The 22,284-nt window shown below is 39.4% G+C and overlaps 1 protein-coding gene across 5 annotated transcripts in view; it reads right to left on the bottom strand.

The window, feature by feature from the left end:
- Positions 1–22,284, bottom strand: part of dnai4 (dynein axonemal intermediate chain 4) — a 121,607-nt gene that overhangs the window by 80,296 nt on the left and 19,027 nt on the right. For all 5 annotated transcript variants that reach the window (XM_043699392.1, XM_043699395.1, XM_043699396.1 and 2 more), the window contains exons 4-6: positions 16,547–16,653; positions 14,014–14,170; positions 10,377–10,516 (exon numbers count right to left, since the gene is read on the bottom strand). In XM_043699392.1, the coding sequence (XP_043555327.1) occupies positions 10,377–10,516; positions 14,014–14,170; positions 16,547–16,653 (404 nt within the window). The remainder of the gene's footprint in view (positions 1–10,376; positions 10,517–14,013; positions 14,171–16,546; positions 16,654–22,284) is intronic.

Genomic DNA, 22,284 nt, shown 5'->3' with positions numbered 1-22,284 from the left:
ACACCAGCCTCATTCCTGAAGAAGGGCTTATGCCCGAAACGTCAATTCTCCTGCTCCTCGAATGCTGCCTGGCCTGCTGTGTTTTTCCAGCACCACATTCACCATGTTATTCTGTCAGGGCAGGAAAGATGGCAGATGAACCACCCTGTGAGCCCAATTGAATCACATCAGTGATGAATTAAAGACCTTTTCCCCTTTCGTTGGCTGCTGCTGAATGATTAAACAGGCAGGTAAAGCCTGCCAATTTCCTTTTGAGTTTCAAGTACCTCACATTCGGATATTTGTTGGCCCATGGATTGCTGCTAACCCCCTGATAGCAATGGCTATCCCTGAAGGTAATGGTTGACTTTCCTGCTGCAATCCTCTCATCAAGCCTAGCAGACTGGACCCAAAGCCTCAGATCCCACTGACCTGATTTTAAGTTTCAGCAATGATATCCCCTGTCATTTCTTTAATATTTGTTGATTTACCTGATTTGAATAAAATTGAGATGCAAACCTTCAAAGCTCCCTCCAGCTGAAAAGTATCAGTTGACCATGTCAGTTCATCCCTAAATAGCGAGTTCTGCTTATCAAATGTGGCCCACTAAGCACTCACTTGCAGGCCGGACTCCAGTCCAGCGAATTGGGTTTCTTATCCATTTATAGTTTAAGAATAGGTTAAGATTACTTCAGCCCCAAGACCGAATGGTTTGCGTTACCGGGGAAAACTGCATGGCAGACAAGCACCAATAGATTTACATCTGGAACAGAGCATCTTATAGTTGCGTTTAAATAAGATAAAAGTTAGGGTGCAGGCTATCATCTTGACAAATGTGAAGGGGATTTTGTCTGGTCCATAATACTGACACCATCCAGGACAAAGCAGCCTGCTTGACTGGCACTGCATCCACAAACATCCACTCACTCCACCATGAACGATCAGTAGCAGTAGTATATACCATTCATACGATGAACCAGAAATTCACCAAGGCTTCTGAGATTGCATCTTCCAAACTACGACCACTTCCATTAGAAGGACAAGGGCAGCAGATACATGGGAACACTACCACCTGCAAGTTCCTCCCTAAGCCACTCAACACCCTGATTTGGAAATATACAAATATATACCTTTTGGTGTCATTGGGCCAAAATCTTAGAATTGATCTCCCTACCAACATTGTGGCACCAAAAGTATGTGAACTGTGGCAATTCAAAAAAGAAGCTTATCAGCACTTTGCCAAGGGTAAATAGAGTGGGTTAAAATTTTAGCCAAGCAAACTATACCCAACTCCCACAAACACATTTTTAAACAAAGCTTCTAGAGGCTATTACTTGAGATAGAATGATTACTTCTATGGAAAAAGGTGAATTGGATTACGAAGAGTCAGCATGGATTTCTAAAGGAAGATTCATGTTTAACTAACTTGCTGGATATTTTGAAAGGGCAACAAAAGCTGACAAGAGTAACAATTGATGTGGTGTACATAGACTTTCAGAAAACATTTGATACAGTGCCACAAAATAGATTTGTGAAGAAAGTCATTGGTCATCAAATATTAGGCTCAATAGCAACATGGATATAAAATTGATGAGCAACAGTAAACAGAGAATAATGGTCAATGGTTACACCAGTTGGCTTTAAGCAAAATAGCCTTTGTTCTTAAACCCAGTTAAAACACTAACAAAAATAAGCATTGGTATAACTTTAAATCTTTTGGAAAATTTGACAGAATAATATAGATTATTTAACTACTAAACAGCAATTGTTCCAACATGCCATAAACACACTCTTGGCACATGCAATTCTGGTAGCAGAAAGAGAAACCTGACTTTTAGTTGTAAGAGAGAGATATAGCAGCTTCCATGACCAGCTTCAAAACACCAGCAACGGGATGTTGGTTTGCTCACTGAGCTGGAATGTTCGTTTTCAGATGTTTTGTCACCATACTAGGTAACATCTTCAGTGAGCATCCAGATGAAGCACTAGTGGTGTAGCCCGCTTTTTATGTATGTGTTTGGATTTCCTCAGGTTAATAACATCATTTCCTATGGTGATGTCATTTCTTATTCTTTTTCTCAGGGGGTGAGAAATGGGATCCAAGTCAATATGTTTGTTAATAGAGTTCTGGTTGGAATGCCATGCTTCTAGGAATGTCTCGGTTTGGCTTGTTCTAGGATGGGTGTGTTGTCCTGGTGAAAGTGGTATCCTTGCTCATCCATATGTAAAGATAGTAGTAAACAATGGGTCATGTCTTTTTGTAGTTAGTTGATGTTCATATATCCTGGTGGCTAGTTTTCTGTCTGTTTGTCCAATGCAGTGTTTGTTACAGTTCTTGCAAGGTATTTTGTAAAGGACATTAGTTTTGCTTATTGTCTGTATAGGGTCTTTCAAGTTCACTACTTGCTGTTTTAGTGTGTTGGTGGGTTTGTGGGCTACCATGAAGCCAAGGGATCTGAGTGGTGTGGCAGTCATTTCTGAGATGTCTTTGATGTAAGGATGAGTGACTAGGGTTTCTGGACGTGTTTTGTCTGCTTGCTTGGGCTTTTCTTGGTGAGAAATCGGTGGACTTTTGGAGAAGTCACCACAGGAAATGACATCACCAACCCAAGGAAATCCAAACACAAATAGAAAGCAGGCTACACCGCCAGTGCTTCATCCAGATGCTTGCTGACGATGTTACCTAGTAAGGTGACAAAACATCTGAAAACAAACTTTCCAGATCAGCGAACAAACCTACATTCAGAACCTCAACCTGAACTACAAATCTTCTCAAAACTCACTAACCCCAGCAACTGCTGAAAGCTAATCTAAAGCACTAGTTCTGTGGGAGTCTGACTACACCCATCCATGCAACTTCTATTGTTCCAACTTTAAAAAAACCCAAGGCCTCACAAGCTGTTCACTTCATTGGCTTGGAACAGACCACTCGCTACCTACGGCTCAAAAACTCTTCAAACAAAACCAGGACAAAATGCACCTTTTAAAGCCAGAGTATCATCACACCTCCCTCCTCAAAAATAAATTAACCATCAATATGAAAAGTTGCCTTCATTTTTAAAACCCTTTGGTCTACACTATTAGTTTACAACAATACATCGACATTTTATTGACTTTTAGCATGTAAACATTCATTATATTGTCCATTTTCAGTTGTTTCATCCAACACAGAATGCCTTCAACTTCCTTCAAAATTGTGACAACGTATCAGCAATTATGTTTTTTCATTCTGCCATGTGTTTGACTTTCAAATTAAACGGCAGTAACGATACACTCTATCTAAACAGTTTGGTGTATTTATCTTTAAAGTTTTCCAAAATCATTAAGGGGTTACGATCAGTGCATAAAATTGTCACTGACTCATTAGTGGCAACGTAAATGTTAAAATGTTGCAATGCCAACATCTTACCCAAGGTCTCCTTCTCAACTGTGGAACCTGACTGTTGTTGAATATTCAACTCTCTGGAAAAATACTCAGTCTGTCTTTCTATCTCCCATTGTCTTCTTGCAAGAGTACAGCACCGACACCCACATCACTCGAATCAACAGCTACCTTGAATGGCTTTGTGTAATTAGGTGTGCTAACACTGGGGTGATAGTTAACACAGAACTATAAAATAATCATAGAATTGCCAGTGTGGAAGCAGGCCATTTAGCCTATTGAGTGCACACCATCCCTCTGAACAGCATCCCACCCAGACCTACCCCTATACACTATCCCTGTAACCTTGCATTTCCCATAGCTCATCCACCTAGCCTGCACAACTTTGGATACAAAGGTGCAATTTAGTGTGGCCAATCCATAACCACACAAACCAGAGAGAGAACATGCAAACTCCATAGAGACACTCACTCGAGGCTGGAATTGAACCTGGGTCCCTGGCGCTGTAAGGCAGCAGTGCTGACTACAGAGCTAACATGCCGCCCTGTGAAAGTGTCTGTGGGGCAGCAATGCATAAAAACCACTCATCCCCAGGAAATGGAGTCCCTCTTCATCAATGGTATGGGAATCTCCCTACTAACCTTTCTTTTCACATCCCTTGGGGCCATCTGTTCAGGTCCAATGATATGGCCTACAACCTTCACATGGGCTTTTGCAAACTGACTCTTAGTAAGGTTTATCACTAAGGCCACCTTCTGAAGTTAGATGAACAATTCTGATAGATACTCCAACTGTTTCTTCCATGTGTGACAAAGTCATGAGATCTTCTCTGTCCAGCATAAAATCATTTCTGGATTATCTAATTATATGAGTTAGTCTTTGAAAGTGGCTGGTGCATTTTTCATATCAAATGGCATAACTTTAAAATGGTAAAGTCCATTCAATATCAACTGAAATTTCCTTTGCACTCTTGGATAAAGGTACCTGCCAGTATACTTTGAGTAGGTCTAGCTTCAAAATATAAGTTGCTTGTCCCACCTTCTTTATACAATCTTCCAGCCATGGAATAGGATACGAATCAGATTTTGTAACTGCATTTATTTTGCAGTAATCGATAGATAAATGCTTTTGGTACCATCACAATTGCGTGAATGGATTTCAGCCACTCACTTTGATTATATTGTCTTAACACATGCTTTCAATCACTTTTCTGAATCAGTACTAATAAATCTATAAAGATGTTGCTTAAATGGAACAGAATTTCCAACATCTACACCATGCATAGTCATGTTAGTTCTTCCCAGCTTATTCCCAATTATCCCTTCATGTAATATGTCTTTCGGGCCATTTTGATTTTCCTCTGGAAGGTAATGTAATAATTTTCCTAAGTTTTGAGAATTTCCTCATTATCCAATTCAATTTGTGGAATAACAAATTCAGAATCAGCTAGATTTGGTTCTTTATTCCAATTTGTAACGAGTACAACATTCTCCTTTTCCTTTCCTCCTACCTGGCATTCTTACCAAATAATTGACCTCACTCAATTTCCTTTTGATTTGAGAATGACCACTAAATCTCACGTACCACTGATAGCAATATAGACAATTTATTTCTTTTAGCATAAGTATGAACATTTGATTTCTTGTCTGCTTCCTTTTTCATCAAGTGCTGTCTAGCCAACTCACCGCTTAGTCAAAACATGTAGTTTCTGAACTTGGACTTACAATTTTTCCTTAATTAAATTTCAGTGTTTGTCTCACCTCATGTCATAGAGTCATGGAGATGTACAGCACAGAAACAAACCCTCAAAGTCATCCGTGCCAACCATGAACTAATCTAGTCCCATTTGCTAGCACTTGGCTCATATCCCTTTAAACCCTTCCTATTCATATACCTATCCAGATGACTTTTAAATGCTGAATTGTACCAGCCTCTACCACTTCATCTGGCAGCTTATTCCAAATAGGCACCACTCTCTGCATGAAAAAGTTGCCCCTTAGGTAACTTGTATATCTTTCCAATAAACTCAATCATGTTCGAGAGACATGATTTCCCACGCACAAAGCCATGCTGACTATCCCTAATCAATCCCTGCCTTTCCAAATACATGTAAATCCTGTAAGTCAGGATTGCCCCCCAACAACCTGCCCACCAGCGACATCAGGCTCACTGGTCTATATTTCCCTGGCTCTCCTTACCATCTTAAATTTATTCCTCAGCTCTCCATAACTTCTTTGATTTAAAATTTGACTCTTGTTCTGATCACAACTCTGTGGATAGTCCATATCTAGTAAAAACGTTGACTTATTGTACTACAATTCTTCTAGCTGTGATACTGCATAATGGAATGGCCTCTGGAAATCTAGTAGACATCTCCATTATGATGGAGAGAGAGAGGACTGCAGATGCTGGAGATCAGAGTTGAGAGTGTGGTGCTAGAAAAGCACAGCAGGAATTCCTGATGAAGGGCTTTTGCCTGAAACATCAATTCTCCTACTGCTCGGATGCTGCCTGACTTGCTGTTTTTCCAGCACCACACTCTTGACTTCCATTATGATCAACAAATAATAATTCCCACTTTTATGTTAGGGAGGGGTCCAATGCAATCAATTAAGACTCTTGTAAAAGGTTCCTCAAATCTGGAATAGGCATTAATGGTGCTGCTTTTATCAATGCTTTTGGTTTTCCTATTACCTTACATATATGACATGTCTGGCAAATATTCAACCACATCTCAACGCAGTCCAGGCCAATAAAAATGTTTTTGTATTTTGGCTTGAGTTTTCTTTACTCCCAAATGGCCTCTTACTGGTACCTCATGTGCTACCTTTTCCATAACCCATTGGTAATACAACCTGATGAACATCTGTCCATTTTTCATCTGCCGGAATATGTAATGGTCTCCATTTCCTCATTAAGACTTCATTTTTAAGACTGTTTTGGGATACACTCAGTTTCTGTGTATGCTTTTTGATACAACTGCTTTACTTTTACAACTTTTTGTTGGAACTTAATTAACCCTTCTGAACAAAAAATATCCACTTTGTCCTCCACCTGTTCTTGTTTTTTTCCCTCAACCATTTTATCAAACATTGTTTCTGACAAATTAACTTCAACTTCTTCATCTTTATTCTTTGATTTCCCCTCCTGTTTCCACCTATGGCTTTTTGACCTTGCTACCATAGTCATGAAAAATCCCAAGATACACTTCCTGCAACATTTCAGTTGCTTGACTTTCCACAGGCTTTTCAACCTCAGTAGACATCATTTCCACCTGCAATCCAGCTATATCATTCTTGAGAATCTTCTTCAGAACAGAGAATTTCTCTATTACTCCAACACCACTTCACCACTTTTCAACGGACTTTCCTACCTCAACCTATACAATGTAACACTACTTTTCTCACCACAAATTCCACATATTACCACCTTTTCAGGCAACACTCCTCCAAAGTACATACCAATCTCACCAAAGATTGACTTGCTGTTGTATCTCTTAAAATTTTAAGTTATTTACCCATGCCTCTTTAAAGAGATCTGGTACTGTTTATTATACAACCCCTGATCAGGTTGTACATTCTTTTGCAGCTCCTTACTTCCAGTGGGTTCTCCTTTTACAGTTTAATAAACCCCACTGGTTTTTATTGTTTTACCACATTAGTTTTCCGAGTGCTTTTCTTCAACCGCCAACACTGCAACTTCTTGTGACCTATTTTACTACAGTGAAAACACCTGAGGTTTTTTACTTCTCTTCCCCCTCATGGGTTTCTTTTTTAAACTTGTGGTAAACTACCGTTACAATCTTCAATGAGATCTCCTTTTTCTTTACTACCTGAGAATTGCTCTTTTCCCTAATTTCAATCTCTCACAGATAAAAATTGATGTTGGAATCCAAACTTTGATTTATGAACTAATTCGTAATTATCTGCAATTTCTGCTCCTACTCTTCCAGGTTTAACTCTTTGCTCTTCCACATAAGTTTTCACTGTTTAAGGAAGTGAATTTTTGAACTCCTCTAAAATAAGTCTCTCTAAAGAGCATCATATATCTGATCTATCAAAGTTACTTTGTTTGATCCTTTCAAACTCTATGCATGTATGGCCAGGTTCCCTCCTTAAATTCCTATAATATTGTCTGTAGGCTTCTGGCATCAGTTCATATGCACTTAGGATGGCTTACTTCATTTCACGATACTCTCCATTTACCTGCTCAGATATTGATGCAAATACCTCACTAGCTCTACCTACCAATTTTGTTTGAATCAACAATACCCACATGGTCACTGGTCATTTCATTTGTTTAGTCACTTTCTCAAATGAAATGAAAAAGGCTTTTATTGCCTTCTTATCAAACTTTGGTAAAGCTTGGACATATTTAAACAGGTCTCCACTAGGCTTTTGGCATGATGGGTTTGCTCTTCATCACTGCCCTCATCAGTACTCCTATTTTCTGCCTTTGGTTTAAAGTCCACTTCCCTCTTACATTCCCAACTTCCAAAATTCAAAAATCTCTCTTTCTCACTTTCTTCCACTTTTAATCATAACTCAAACATTTCCTGTTAATATTAAAGTTGTTTTCATTGTTGTGCATTTTGTTCCACTGAAATTCTCTCTCTCACCTCGCTTTCTTTTTCTTTTTGTTCTGCCAGGTCTATACTTTCTTTTTCTTTTCCCTTGTCATTGCGTCTAATTCAAGCTGCTTCTTTTGCAATTGAATTTTAGCCACTTCCAATGATTCTGATTGCATTCTAGGCAATTATAAATGCAGAGCTATTGCTGCAATTATTTGCCCTATCCTCACAGACACAGGCAACTAAACTTCAACTTGTTTGCCAATTCTAAACATTCTGCCTTGTTCAGTTTTTACTAAACCATCTGAAGTGACTGTTTCCACTCCCAAGAAACTCTTAGTGACTAAAGGAGACATTATTGCACAAAGAACACTATTCAAACCAACTGAAGGCAATAGTTGAAATAAACAAACCTTCAAAACTCATCACTCCCTATTTTTAAGTCTAATAATCCCAACACAACCTGGAATTTGAAATTTTATCCCGACAAGAGCTCCCAATTTCTTATGGACCAGATCAAACCCTTTAAATATATTAAGGAGATAGCCTAGTATCAAAATTTTATCTTATTTAAAGTCATGTAGGGTCCTGTGCTCCATATGTAATTTGATTGGTCATACTAGTTGGCTTTAAACAAAACACACTTCATTCTTACACGCAGTTAAAATTCAAATACAAGAAAGAAAATTTGGTTTAACTTTAACTCCATTGGAAAACTTAACAGAAAAAGTAGATTATTTCGTTACAAAACAACAACTGTTCCAATGTAGTAACATCCCATAAACATACCCTTGGCAGAGGGAAATTCATTAAAACAGATTGTCTCACAGGCAATTCTGGCAGCAGAAGGAGAACCTAAGCTTTTAGCTGCAACAGAGAGCAGGGGCAGTTTTCACAACCAGCTTCAAAACCCCAGCAATTGCTGAAAGCTAAACTAAAGCCCCAGTTCTGTGGGAGTGTGACTCAACTAACTCATGCTGCTTCTGTTTTTCCAACTTTCAAACAAAAAACAAGGTCTTCCAAGCGGTTTACTTCATTGGCTTCGAACAGACAGCTTATTGCCTTTGGCTCAACACCTCTCTTCAAACAAAACAGGACAAAATACACCTCTTAAAACCACTACATTGTCACAGTCAGCTTTTTGAGTGTTGTTGGAGCTGCACTCATTCAGTCCAGTGGGAACTATTCCCTCACGCTCCTGACTTGTGCATGACTTCTCCACTACTGAAGTTAAACTAACTAGTTTTTAAATGCTGGATTTATCCTTACACTGCTCCTATTCTGCCAAATTCTACATTCAGGTGAGTATATTTTAATATTGTGCATGCTTGGTTGTGGCTTAACAGATTTAGAATACGGTTTGGGTCAAGTGAGCAGCAACCTCATGGATATTTCAACTGCAAATTGTCCTTCAACAAATTAACATCCATCAAGGTGGTAATTGCCTAGTGTGAAGTGGAGAGACTTCTGCTACCATCTAATGAGGAAGTTCTCCATTATAAACCTGCCAGATAATCAGATGGCTGTTGGCTTTCTGGTCCCAACTGTGCCAGTGGATTTGTTGGCTCCTGCTGATACATCGGCAGTCCACCATGAGGATTGTCACTGAAGCTGCAAGAAAAGTTAAGCTGGAGGGGGGGGGGGGGCTGTTAATTACAGGGATTTTAGGGGCAATGATAGAAACATGCAAATCAGAAGCAGGCCACTTGGTCTGCTGAACTTGGTGCACCATTTAATAAAATCATGGCTTATCTAATTACTCCACATTTATATAATTTTTCACCTCTTCTCTTATAAAAAAAAATTATCTACCTCAAAATTACAAATATTCAAGGCATCTGCTTCCATTGAGGGCCAATACAAAACCTCCCCTCCCCTCACAATGTTACCTGCAAGGCGTCCACTATGTTCTCAGCTTTAGTCTACCACTGTTAAATAACAGCAGTGACAGGAAGTGATTCTTAAGTAGCCAATAATTGACCCCTTAATGGCTTCAATCACACAAAGGCAGGAAAGTTGTCCACCACCTCTTCAGCACATTTAAAATTGACATAGCAGTAGGGGCAAGAAGATTGGTGCCAGGTATGATATCTGTGCAATTTTCTGCCTCTCTTCTACCTATAAACCTACCTATGCAGGAATGTCAAATTCTTCCCCAATTTTAATGAATGCAGTTTGGCAAAACTTCTTGAGTTGTGCCCTCAAAAATAAGTTTAACCCTATAAATTTGCTATCGTTCAATTCAGACTATTGCACAAAGTCAAAACTTAATTCTTTAATTTCTCAGTCTTCTTATTGAAGACACACTTAAAACATAATGTTTGACTTAGTTTATCTTATCTTCCCTAGTCTCTTCTAAATTGGAGCTGATTAGCATTATGAAGCTCAGCCATTCAACTTGTTTTCTAAACATAAAACAAATATTTGTTGCATTCAACAGTATACCTGCTTCTTGAATGTTAATTCTATCACACTGAACTTCTTTCGTTTTTCGTGCTCCGTTGAAAGTTTGTGCCATCCTTTCAATGTAGCGATCATTGCCAACTCGCTCTTTGCAGAGTTCAATGTACAGTTGGTTTCGTAACCTTAAAATTGAGAAAAGCCAGTTTATATGAATAAATTTAACTACAAACATTGGGTGATGGGGAAATGGGAGACAAAGACAGGGTTAGTGAGTGACAGGTGTAGATGTTACGAGGGTGGACAGTAGCTTGGCAGAAGTCAGAGGGTGCCTGATGGATAGGGTGGTGGACAGCTCTTTATGTTAGCACGTGAGGGCTAATGGGAACTCAAAGGCTTTCAGTATGTGTCCAGTTAGGAGGGGTTAGTCATTGGGTGGTTGTAGTTGGATTAGTTCAAGTTGGTGGTTCAGGTCCATTGGGGATTTTGGGGGAATATGGCTTGATTATCATGGATCCTATTCAAAGTGTTGCTCTGGTTGAGACTGAATGTCTCAATATAGAGAAAGATTGATTGCAAGGGAAAAAAAAAACCTGAAGAAGGGAGATAGTTCCACTGCTTTGAGGCCCTCTAGATTCAAGAACAAGTATTTCCTAGAAATCAAACAGCAATTTTGCATTTGCAAGATCTTGTAATCTATTGTGTTGCCCAAGAGTTATACAGTCTTGTTGCTGTACATTTAATTATTGGAATTGACAGAGATGTGTAATATGATCTTGGAACCGATTGATTGAAAATAACAATAAAACTCTTAACCTCTTACTGAGTTCTGTTCTCTTGCATTATTGTTTAGCTTAAGCCCAGAGACACAGGTGTTTGTGATTGTAACGTATATATGTAAATATCTGTGACTTGTGTGGAATCACTTCCTGTCCTTGTAAGAACTAACATAAGGATTAAATCATGTATGGGAATCATTCAAGCAGAGAGAGGAAATAAGTATGAAGCTGTGGTCAGGGACAATATAGTTGGTTGGATAGATTCTGTTCTCTGCAGCTGTGAGTGGGAACCCTGAACACTGTGTTGCCTGCTTGGTGCCAGAGTTAAGGACATCTCCTTGGTGTTGGAAAAGGTTTTGAAGAGGGAGGGGAGGAATCCAGTAGTTACTGTCCATATTGGTACCAAAATTACTGATAAGATTAAAAGGTAGGTTTCACTGAAAAAATTTTGAACAGAAGCTAAATTATAAAGCAGAGAAAGGCCCGAGAGGATTGGAAAACTGCCAAAATAACTCCTTAAAAAGGAGAGGAGGCCAGTTAACTTCACATCTATTATTAAGAAAATCTTAGAATCTATTGCAAATGACGTAACAACAGAACATTTAGAAATACTTATCGAACTTTATTTTAACCGGCACCCTTGATAAACCAGCAAAAATTATATATCTGAAATACTTGAAGTTTACCGTATTATCATGATCTTCTTGATGTTGGAATCATCAGTTGAGGGTGCAAGATGACTCTCTGTAGGCGAGTTTTATTTAAGGCAAAATTTCTTATTATTTAAGTGATTTATGCTATAAATAAGGTAATAACAGTTATATGTGCACCCCCTGCATTACGTTGCTGTTACTTTGTATCTCTGTTTGGAAATCTTTACCACAGAGGGCTGTTGACGTGGGTCAGTATGTCTATTAAAGACTCAGATAAACAGAATTTTAATCAGTAAAGGAATCAGGGGTTAAAGGGAAAAGGCAGGAAAATGGAATTGAAGATTTTCAGATCAGCCATGTTCTCATTGAAATGGCAGAGAAGACAATGATGGGCTGAGTGACTTTCATTTGCTCCTATGTTTTATCATCTTAATAGCAGATCATTAGTATATCTTGTGACTTTTGTCATCCATTATTTAGCTGATTGCCCTGCAATACAGATTTTCTCCTCTCAGGAAAGCATTTGATCCATATTTCCAAAACAACCTCAGAAAATGCCTGGCATGCCTCTTTCACCTGGCTGTGTACCCTTGTCTTTACTCAGTCACACTCTGCTCCCATCATCAGCCACAAGGTGACATTAAAACCAAGAAACAACTATGCATTCATGTTGGAATCCAACTCTTCCTACAAATCCAAAACACATGGCCACACCAATTACCTCTCCATGGATGGTACTTCTGTCCTTCATACTCATAGCAAGAGAAAACAACTATTGGTAAGGATCAGTAAAACACACACAGTGCTGACTGTAGAATCACACAGAGGTGGGAAAATGATACAAAGCATAGTGCAGCGGCTTTTGAGTGGTATGAGAGTAAGAATAGAAGGAATAAGAGCAGGATTTGGCCATTTGGCTCTTCAAGCCTGAACAAGGTCATGGCTGATCTGCCTCAGGTTTCAATTTCTTTTGTGCCAGCTCATAGTCATCAACTCCCCAGTATTTCAAAAATCTAATCTCTTTAAATACTTTCAGTGATCTACACTCCACAACTGTCATTGTTAGAGAATTCAAAACAATCACTACCCTCAGAGACGAAATTCTTCTGCACCTCAGTTTTTAATAAGTGTTCCCTTATTTCATAATTACAAGCCCTAGTTCGAAAATCCCCCACTAATGGAAACTTCTTCCCAACATCTGCCCTGTCAAGCTCCCCTCAGAAACTTTGTATATTACAACAAGATTCTTTTCATTCTTCTAAACTCTAATGAATAAAAGCCTAACCTGTTTAGCTGTTCTTCACAAATCAAACTTCATTCCAGGAACAATCTTTGAACAGCCTCCAATTCCAGAATATCAATTTTTAAATACAGAACTAAAACTGTACTATAACAAGATTTCTTTATTTTTAAACTCCAACCCCTTAGCAATAAAGGTCAAAATTCTATTTGCCTTCTTAATTACTTGCTGCACCTTCATGCTTATTTTTTGTGTTTCATACAAAAATACCAGATCCCTCTGCACTGCACTTTTTTTGAGTCTGTTAAATAATAGTCTGCTTTTTGATTCTTCCAGTAAAGTGCATGATCTCGCACCTTCCTATGTTAAACTTCATCTGCCAAGTTTTTGCCCACTCACTCAACCCCTGCAGATTCCTTACACCCTCATTAAAAATGCTTACCCACCTATTTTGATGACATTAATATAGATAGTAAACAATTGCGGTTCTTTGGCTAATTACTCCACTAATTACATCTTTCCAATTTTAAGAAGACTCATCCATCCCAACTCATTTCAACTAAGTGTCACCAATTGATGGTAGGGATGTGTCAGAATGTGTAGAATTCTGTTCCAGGGCCTTTTAATATCCTATTTCTTCTCGTAACAGTTCGCATATTTAAATAACACGGTAACAATTTCTTTATCTGCAATGACAAATTCCAGCACTCTGACATTTTGATCTGTTTTATTTTAATTTAGATAATAAAGACAAAAGAAAAGTTCTGCAATTCCATATGAGGGATCAGTGCTGAGTAGATATGGAAAAGCTGCTACCATTGATGACAGATTTAAGGTGATTGGCAAAAGAAGCAACGGCAACATGAGGAAAAATATTTTTCTTTGCCACACACGATTGTACTGCCCGAAAATATTTCAATCATGGCTTTTAAAGAGGTCAGTTATATTAATGATATATTAATCTAGCTATTTGGTCAGATGATTATATTAAAATATTTAAAAAGACTTACTTGACAACTTCTGCTTCTGCAGAATCCACTGAAATAATTTCAACAGGAAGATCAAGAAGTGTAAATGTTTCAGTCTCTGTCAAATACACATCTACAATCTTATTAAGATCATCCTCACTTAGTTGTTCTCGTACATCTTCCCTTCGGATGTGTACATCTGAAAGCACAAGTGTGATAACAATCAAGGTTAAGATCTAAAGTAGATCCTACTCCTTCAACTCTTTGTCTAACCTAGAGTGCTGCTATCTTCACCACTGGTAGGGCTTGGACAGGTCCTGAATCCACCTTAGCCAGAATGAAAATCAAACCAGCCAATGGAAACAATATTCTATCATCTGGGAGGGCAGTGTGTGGATACTGACTGTAGACATTCTAGTTTTCTTTCCATCGCATGACTGGGTATGAATCTCTCCTAGTCGTAACGCCTGCCATTGATATATTTTGGAAAGATTTGCAGGTTGGTAAGCAACCGGGTTAGCAGTGATTTTAAAGAACTTTCTTGGTCTTGGAGGGGATTTGAAACTGGAGCTTCCGTCTCAGAGACTGGGTGCTGCATAACGTGCCACAAAATTTTCTAAGGTTCATAAGACATTTCACATTTTTGAAGAGTTTTCCTAAGGGAATTAGAAACAGTTAATTGGTAATTAGATTGCAAAAATGTAAGATTAAGAACAAAAGAAGAAAGGAAGGAATCCAGATGAATATTCTTGAGTAGACACTCGTTAGAAAAGGGGAGTGATTGAAGGAAAGATGGTAGTAGCTTTTAAAAGAGAAATGGAAAATGAAAATGTAAAATATATGGAAAAGGTGGAACTGACACCACAGCATATGACAAATGGCTGTTGAAACAAGTGATTCAATGATTTTTTTTGTTCTCTAGAGCATTTAGCCTTTGAATACATTCCCTAATCAATTTTCAGTTATTTCCTTACATCTAGGGAGAGACCAATGATATTCAGTGGACAGCTTATTTTTGTTTTTTTTTTGTTTTGACTCACCAGGTTCACTAATGTCTTTCAGAGAAGGAAATTTGACATCCTTACCAAGTTTAGCCTACATGTGACTCCAAACACAAAACAATGCAACAAGGCCATAAGAAATAGAACAGGAGTAGGCCATTCAACCCCTTGAGCCTGCTCCACCATTCAATAGGATCATGGCTGATCCGACATTAATTGTTTCCACTTTCCTGAAACTATTATTTCTCCAACTGATTGAGCATCTATCTCTGCCTTAAATATAGCCAAGAACTCTACTTCCACAGCCTGTGGGCGGCACGGTGGCACAGTGGTTAGCACTGCTGCCTCGCAGCGCCAGAGACCCGGGTTCAATTCCCGACTCAGGCGACTGACTGTGTGGAGTTTGCACGTTCTCCCCGTGTCTGCGTGGGTTTCCTCCGGGGGCTCCGGTTTCCTCCCACAGTCCAAAGATGTGCAAGTCAGGTGAATTGGCCATGCTAAATCGCCCGTAGTATTAGGTAAAGGGGTAAATGTATGGGTGGGTTACGCTTCGGCGGGTCGGTGTGGACTTGTTGGGCCAAAGGGCCTGTTTCCACACTGTAAGTAATCTAATCTAATCTAATCTAAAAGCCTCTGTGGCAAGGGGTTCCAAAGACTCTCAACCTCTTGACAGAAGAAATATTTCCTCATTTCAGTTTTAAGTTGTCATCCGTTTATTTTAAAATTATGCTCTCTGGTCCTGGACTTTCCCATGAGGGGAATGATTCTCTCAGCATTTATTCTGTCAAGTCTCTTATGAATCCTATATGTTTCAATGAAATCATGTTTCATTCTTCTAAACTCCAGTGAATGGAATCCCAACCAGTTTAGCATTTGCTCATAAGAAAATCCCTCCATATTGGAATTATCCTAGTTAACCATCTCATAACAATGCTCACAGTTGAAGCTGCAATACCAAGAAGCAGGTAACCCAATATGTGTGATTGGGATGACAGAGCCAGGAAGACAAGCTATAGTAGTCATTAAGGAAATGGGGAGGATGGATGTGTGTGTGGCAGGGGGGCAGGTGGCTCTAAGGCAGTGCCTCTGACACAAGGATGGACATTATTCTAGAATACACAAAATGAAATCTTCAAGTATTCATTAGCAGCCAATAAGTTTAAATTGGGGCCCTCCTACTTGGTGGAAGACCCTTCTTTCACAGATGAAGTGTCCATGGGTCACTATCTATTAATTAGCCATTTCAGAGAGAATCAACTGGCATCCCAGTGGGTATTCAAGCTGCCAACTTTCCATCACTTTCCAGCACCACTTTACCAGGCCTCTCACCTCCCAGCTTGTACTGTAGGGCTAAGGAGATTGCAGCCTCAGTTTTCATTAATTGACATTCAGGGACATAATAATGTGCCTCTTACTAAGTCATTATGATGAACTCTTTGATTCAGGAACAGGGCAGCTAATTACTTAATATTGACAGCAACATTTCTTAACTGTTCTGATTGTGATTCAAATACTAACACATACACACAAATTACATAGAGTATTCAGTTATGGCATAATGACATAAAACTTACATTGTAAGCTTGGAATTTCAAGTTGAACACCAGATTCGCCAATATCTTCCAATGAATCAGAAAAGGTACGACTTGATCGAGAGATACTACTACTTTCATAAGTGGACCTACAGCGTAGCAGAGAGAATAAAACTTTTATTAAACATGAATCATGGTATTGCCACAAGAATAATTTTAATTTAACCTCCAAATGTTAAACATTGACTGTTCCTAGAATCATAGAATCCCTACAGTGTGGAAACAGGCCATTAGACCCAACAAGTCCACACCAACCCTCCAAAGAGTAACCCATCCAGATCCATTCCCCTACCCTATTACTCTAAATTTGCCCCTAAACTACACATGCCTGAATCCTATGGTTAATTTAGCATGGTCAATTCACCTAACCTACACATCTTTGGATTGAGAGAGGAAACTGAAGCACCCAGAGGAAACCCACACAGATAAGGGGAGAACATGCAAACTCCACAGACAGTTGCCTTGGGTGAGAATCGAACCTGGGTGCCTGGCGCAGTGAAATACTCAGGTAAGTAGTTTTATGCTTGTATTTTTAATTTCAATTTGTCTCTCCTAGCTGTGAATGGGCTGTTGTGAAAAATGAGATTAAAGATGAAAATTATACAGGAGATTCTGCACACACTGAGATTAAAGAGTTGCCGAGAAATGGGAAAAACTAAATTTAAATGTTTAGGAAGAAACTAAACTAAATTATAGCTAAAACACTTTAACATTTCTAAAGAATAAAGTAATGTTAAGAAAATGAAGGGGAGGAAATCCTGGGGAAAATGCAAATATGAAAAAGAGAAAAAAATTCCTGTCTTGTACAATATCTATTTATATGGCGCCTTATCGAATGTGATCTGAAAATCCAAATATGCTACTAGTTCCCCTTTATGAATATTGCTTGCTATGTTCTCTACCAAATTTGTCAAAGATGATTTCCCTTTCACAAAATGATGACTCATTTTGATTGCATTTAAGCATTTTAAATGTCCTTCTATTTCTTCCTAAATAATGGACTCTGGCATTTTCCCAATGACAGATGTAAAACTAACTGGCCCATAGTTTCTTGCTTCCTGTTCCCCTCCCTTTTTGAACAAGGGCATCATAATAGCAATTTTCCAATATATTTGAACCCTCCTGGCATCTAGCGAGTTCTTGAATATTTCAATCAATTGCCTCCGCTATCTCTGTCGCATATCCCTTGATGTACGCCATCTAGTCGAGGCAACTTGTCTGCCTTTAATCGAATTTGTTTGTCAAATACTCTATCCCATATGACAGAGACTATTACTTACCTCTCACCAGCACTAGGTTTATCTGTTATCTTTGGGGTTATAGTGTTCTCCAACATGAAGAATGATGCAAAATATTAATTTATCTATCATTTCCCTGTTCACCATTATCAATTCCACAGGTGCATCCTCTAAGGGGCTCACACTTATTTTAACATTTAAAAATATATACCCATAGAAGAGCTTGTTGTTTGTTTTTACACTCCTTGAAAGTAATTTTCTCCCTCTTTTTAGTAATCTGTTGCTGCGTCCCAAAAAAACCTCCCAGGCTTCTGTCCTACCACTAGATTTTGCATGTATTACTTTTTGATTAGAAACTTTCCTTGACCACCTTTGTTAACCATAGATTGTTCATCCTTCTCAAGGAGTTCTCATTTTTGACTGGAATAAATTTTCACCAATCAGTATGAAATAGCTGCTTAAATGTCTGCCACTGCACATCCATTCACTTTCCGTTAGTCTATATCCCCAGCCTCCTTTTGGAAAACTATTTCTTCATACCTTTGCAATTGTACTTACTTATGGTGAAAACTTTGGTTTGAGACTTGAATTGCTCTCCTTCAAATAGAACTTGAAATTCTGTGATGGTGTGGTTGCTACCCCCTAGAGGATCCTCAACTATAAAATCTCTTAATAAAACCTTAGAATACTCAGTCTAAAATAACCTGCTCTTGGGTAGGTTCTGCAACATTGGGCTCTAAGAAGAAAGCTCTGATAGACTTTAGAAATTTGTCTTGCATATCACCCTTGCTTATTTGAGTTGGCTGGTCAATATGCAAATTAAAATCACCCGTGACAATTGTCGTGCCTATCTTACATTATTTCACAATTTATAAAGGGTGAGGTGATACATTTTGAGAGGACGAACAAGGCAAGGAGTACATGACGAATGAAAGGACTCCAAGTATGACCAAGGATCACTTGGACCTGGAGGTCCATGTACATAGATCTTTGAAGACATCAGGACAGGTACATAGGGTTGTTAAGAAGACTATGAGATACTTTCCTTTATTAGTCAAGGCATAAATACAAGAACTGGGAGGCCATGCTGGAATTATAAAAAAAATTAGTTAGGCTACAGCCAGAGTCTGTGGCAGTTCTGGTCTGCACACTATAGGAAGGATGTGATTGGACAGGAGAAGGTGCAGAGGAGATTAGTGTCTCGGATTGGAGTTTTTCAGCTATGAAGAGAACTACATAAGAACAGAAGTAGGTCATTAAGTCTCTCAAACTCCATTTTCTTGCTTTTTATCCCATTATCTTTAATTCCCTTACTGATTTAAAATGTGCCTTTCTCAACTCTGAATATACTCAATAACTCAGCCCTCTGCAGTAAAGAATTCCACAGATTAACAACCATCTGAGAGACTAAATTCCTCCTCATCTGTGTTATAAACATGCGGATCATTATTCTGAGATTATTTCCTCTGGTCCTAGACTCTACCACAAAGGGAAACACACTGCTACACCACTGAAAAATGCCTACTGCTCCATCCCCCGCCCTCATTTCGGGAACTCCGACCACAATGCCGTGTTTCTTCTCCCGGCTTAAAGGCAAAAGCTCAAGCAGGAGACCCCCTCGTGGATACAGGTCCAGTGCTGGTCGGAGAAGGTAGAAGATCACTAATTGTGGCCTCAACAATAAAATCTCTTAATAAAATCTTAGATTACTCAGTCTAAAATAACCTGTTCTTGGGTAGGTTCTGCAACATTGTGCTCTAAGAAGAGTGCTGTCTGGAATCAGCTGATTGGGCCATGTTCAAACAGTCCGCATATACCTTGGACAAGTATGCCACCATTGTCACAGATTTTATCAGCAAGTGTGTGGAAGACTGCATACTGAGGAAGTCAATCTGGGTGTTCCCCAACAGGAAATGCTGGATGAATAAGGACATATAGAACCTGCTAAAAACCAAGCGTGACGCCTTCAGATCAGGAGACCCGCTCAAATATGAGGAATCCAAGTATGACCTTCACAAAGCCATTAAGACAGCCAAGGACCAATACCGATACAAACTAGAGACCCAGACAGACACTTGGCGACTATGGCAAAGACTGAATGACATCACAGGTTATAAAAAGAGACAGTGCAAGATAGCAGACGATGACACATTCCTCCCAGATCATCTCAATGCCTTCTATGCTCGCTTTGAGCTGAATTTCAGCGGAGAGGTAACACCTATTCCGACAAGTCCTGACGAACCTATCCCAATATTCACTGCATTAGAGGTCTAATCAGTTTTCCTTCGTGTGAATCCAAGGAAAGTGATGGGATCAGACAGAGTACCAAGTCGTGCATTCAGAGCATGCGCAGATCAACTGGCAGAGGTATTCTCAGACATCTTCATCTTCTCCCTGCAGCAGGCCACTGTCCCTGCCTGTTTCAAGATGGCTAACATCATCCCTGTGCCAAAGAAGGCTCTGCAGCATGTCTCAATGACGTCAGATGTCATATCATTTGCCCTTCGCTCCTCCCAAGAACATTCTGACACAAAGAACAGCTATGTAAGAATCCTACTCATTGACTACAGTTCAGCTTTCAACACTATTATTTCCTCAAGATTGATTATTAAACTTGGTGATCTCGGATCAAGCCCCACTCTCTGCAACTGGATCCTTAGTTTCCTGACCCACAGGCTACAATCAGTGAAGATTGGGGACAATATTTCATCGTCACTAACACTCAACACTGGAGCCCCCCAGGGGTGTATACTCAGCCCCCTACTGTACTTACTGTATACCCATGACTGCGTCACCAAATACCAGACTAATGCCATTTACAAGTTCGCTTATGACACCGCTGTAGTCGGTCGAATCTCAGATGTGACGAACCAGGCTACAGGTGGGATGTGGAAAACCTGGAAAAATGATGCATTGAGAACGACCTAGCTCTCAATGCCGGCAAAACCAAGGAACTCATTATTGACTTTTAGCTGGATGTTACTCATGCTCCGCTACACATTAATAGCACAGAGATGGAACAAGTGGAGAATGTCAAACTCCTGGGAGTGGTCATCCACAACAAGCTTTCTTGGACTCTTCATTTGGACACACTGGTTACAAAGGCCCAACAATGTCTCCTTTTCCTCAGACGGCTGAGGAAATTAGGCATGACAGCGAATATCCTTGCCAACTTTTATAGGTGTGCCATCGAAAGCATTCTGTCTGGACATATCATTACCTGGTATAGCAACTGTACCATTCAAGATCGGAGACGGTTACAGAGAGTGGTGAACTCAGCCCAGACAATCACTAACTTCCCATCTATAAAATCCATCTACCAGGCCCGCTAAGGAAAGGCCGCCAGCATTCTCAAGGATCCATCGCACCCTGACAATGTTTTTCTACAACGTCTACCATCAGGGAGAAGGTACAGAAGTCTGAACACATGCACCAGCCGGTTTTGTAACAGTTTCTACCCAACTGTTGTTAGAATACTGAATGGACTCACAAACTCTTAACATTCACCTGTACCTGTGTTTTTGTTTTTGCTGCTGTTTACCTATTACTTACTCAGCTATGCTACGTAACTATGCGATCTGCTTGTATTGCTCGTAACACAAAGCTTTTCACTGTGCCTCGGTACACTTGACAATAAATTCAATTCAATTCAAACAATCTTTCTGCATCTATCTGGTGAAATCCTCAAAGAATCTTGTATATTTTAATAAGGTTACCTCTCACTCTTCTGTATTCCAATGAGTCCAGGCCCAACCTTCTTCTTCTCAAAAGATCATCCTTCCATGCCTGGCATCAGCCTAGATAACCTTCTCCAGACTGCTTCTTGTCCAAGTATATCTTCCTGTTCACAGTATTCCAGCTGTGGTCTGACTAGTGCCTTACATAGTTTAGCAAGACTTCCCTACTTTTATACTCTATTTCCATGAAATAAAGACTAACATTCCATTTGCCTTCTCTATTATCCACTGAATTGTTTGTGATTGCTTGCTATCATGTGGAGTTAATCACATTTGCTGAAGACCAGCATCTATGATACTGGGGGCTCTGAAGGAGGCTGAGATAGATCATTCACTCAATACTTCTGGCTGAGGATTGTTGATAAAAGTTTTTTTATCTTTTGCACTGACATGCTAGACACTTCTATCATTGACATTAGAGATATTTATGCAGTCTCCTTTTTCAGTGAGTCGTTTAATTCATGACTGGACGTGGCAATAGTACAGAGCTTAGACCTGATCTGCTGGTTATAAAATAACTTATTAAAAACCTGTATATCACTTGCTGCTTGTGCTACTTGGCACACAAATGTTGTGGTTTCACCAGGTCGTCACCTCATTTTTATGTATGCCTAGTACTATTCCTGATATGCACTCCTGCATTCTTCATTGAACCAAGACTGAACCCCTGACTTGATGACAATAGTAAATTGGGGTCATGAGGTTGCAGACGTTGCTTGAGCAGACTTTTGTTGCTGCTGATAGC

Source organism: Chiloscyllium plagiosum, chromosome 11 (genome assembly GCF_004010195.1).
Source record: "Chiloscyllium plagiosum isolate BGI_BamShark_2017 chromosome 11, ASM401019v2, whole genome shotgun sequence".
NCBI lineage: Eukaryota > Metazoa > Chordata > Chondrichthyes > Orectolobiformes > Hemiscylliidae > Chiloscyllium > Chiloscyllium plagiosum.
This window is presented reverse-complemented; position numbering and strand designations above follow the sequence as displayed.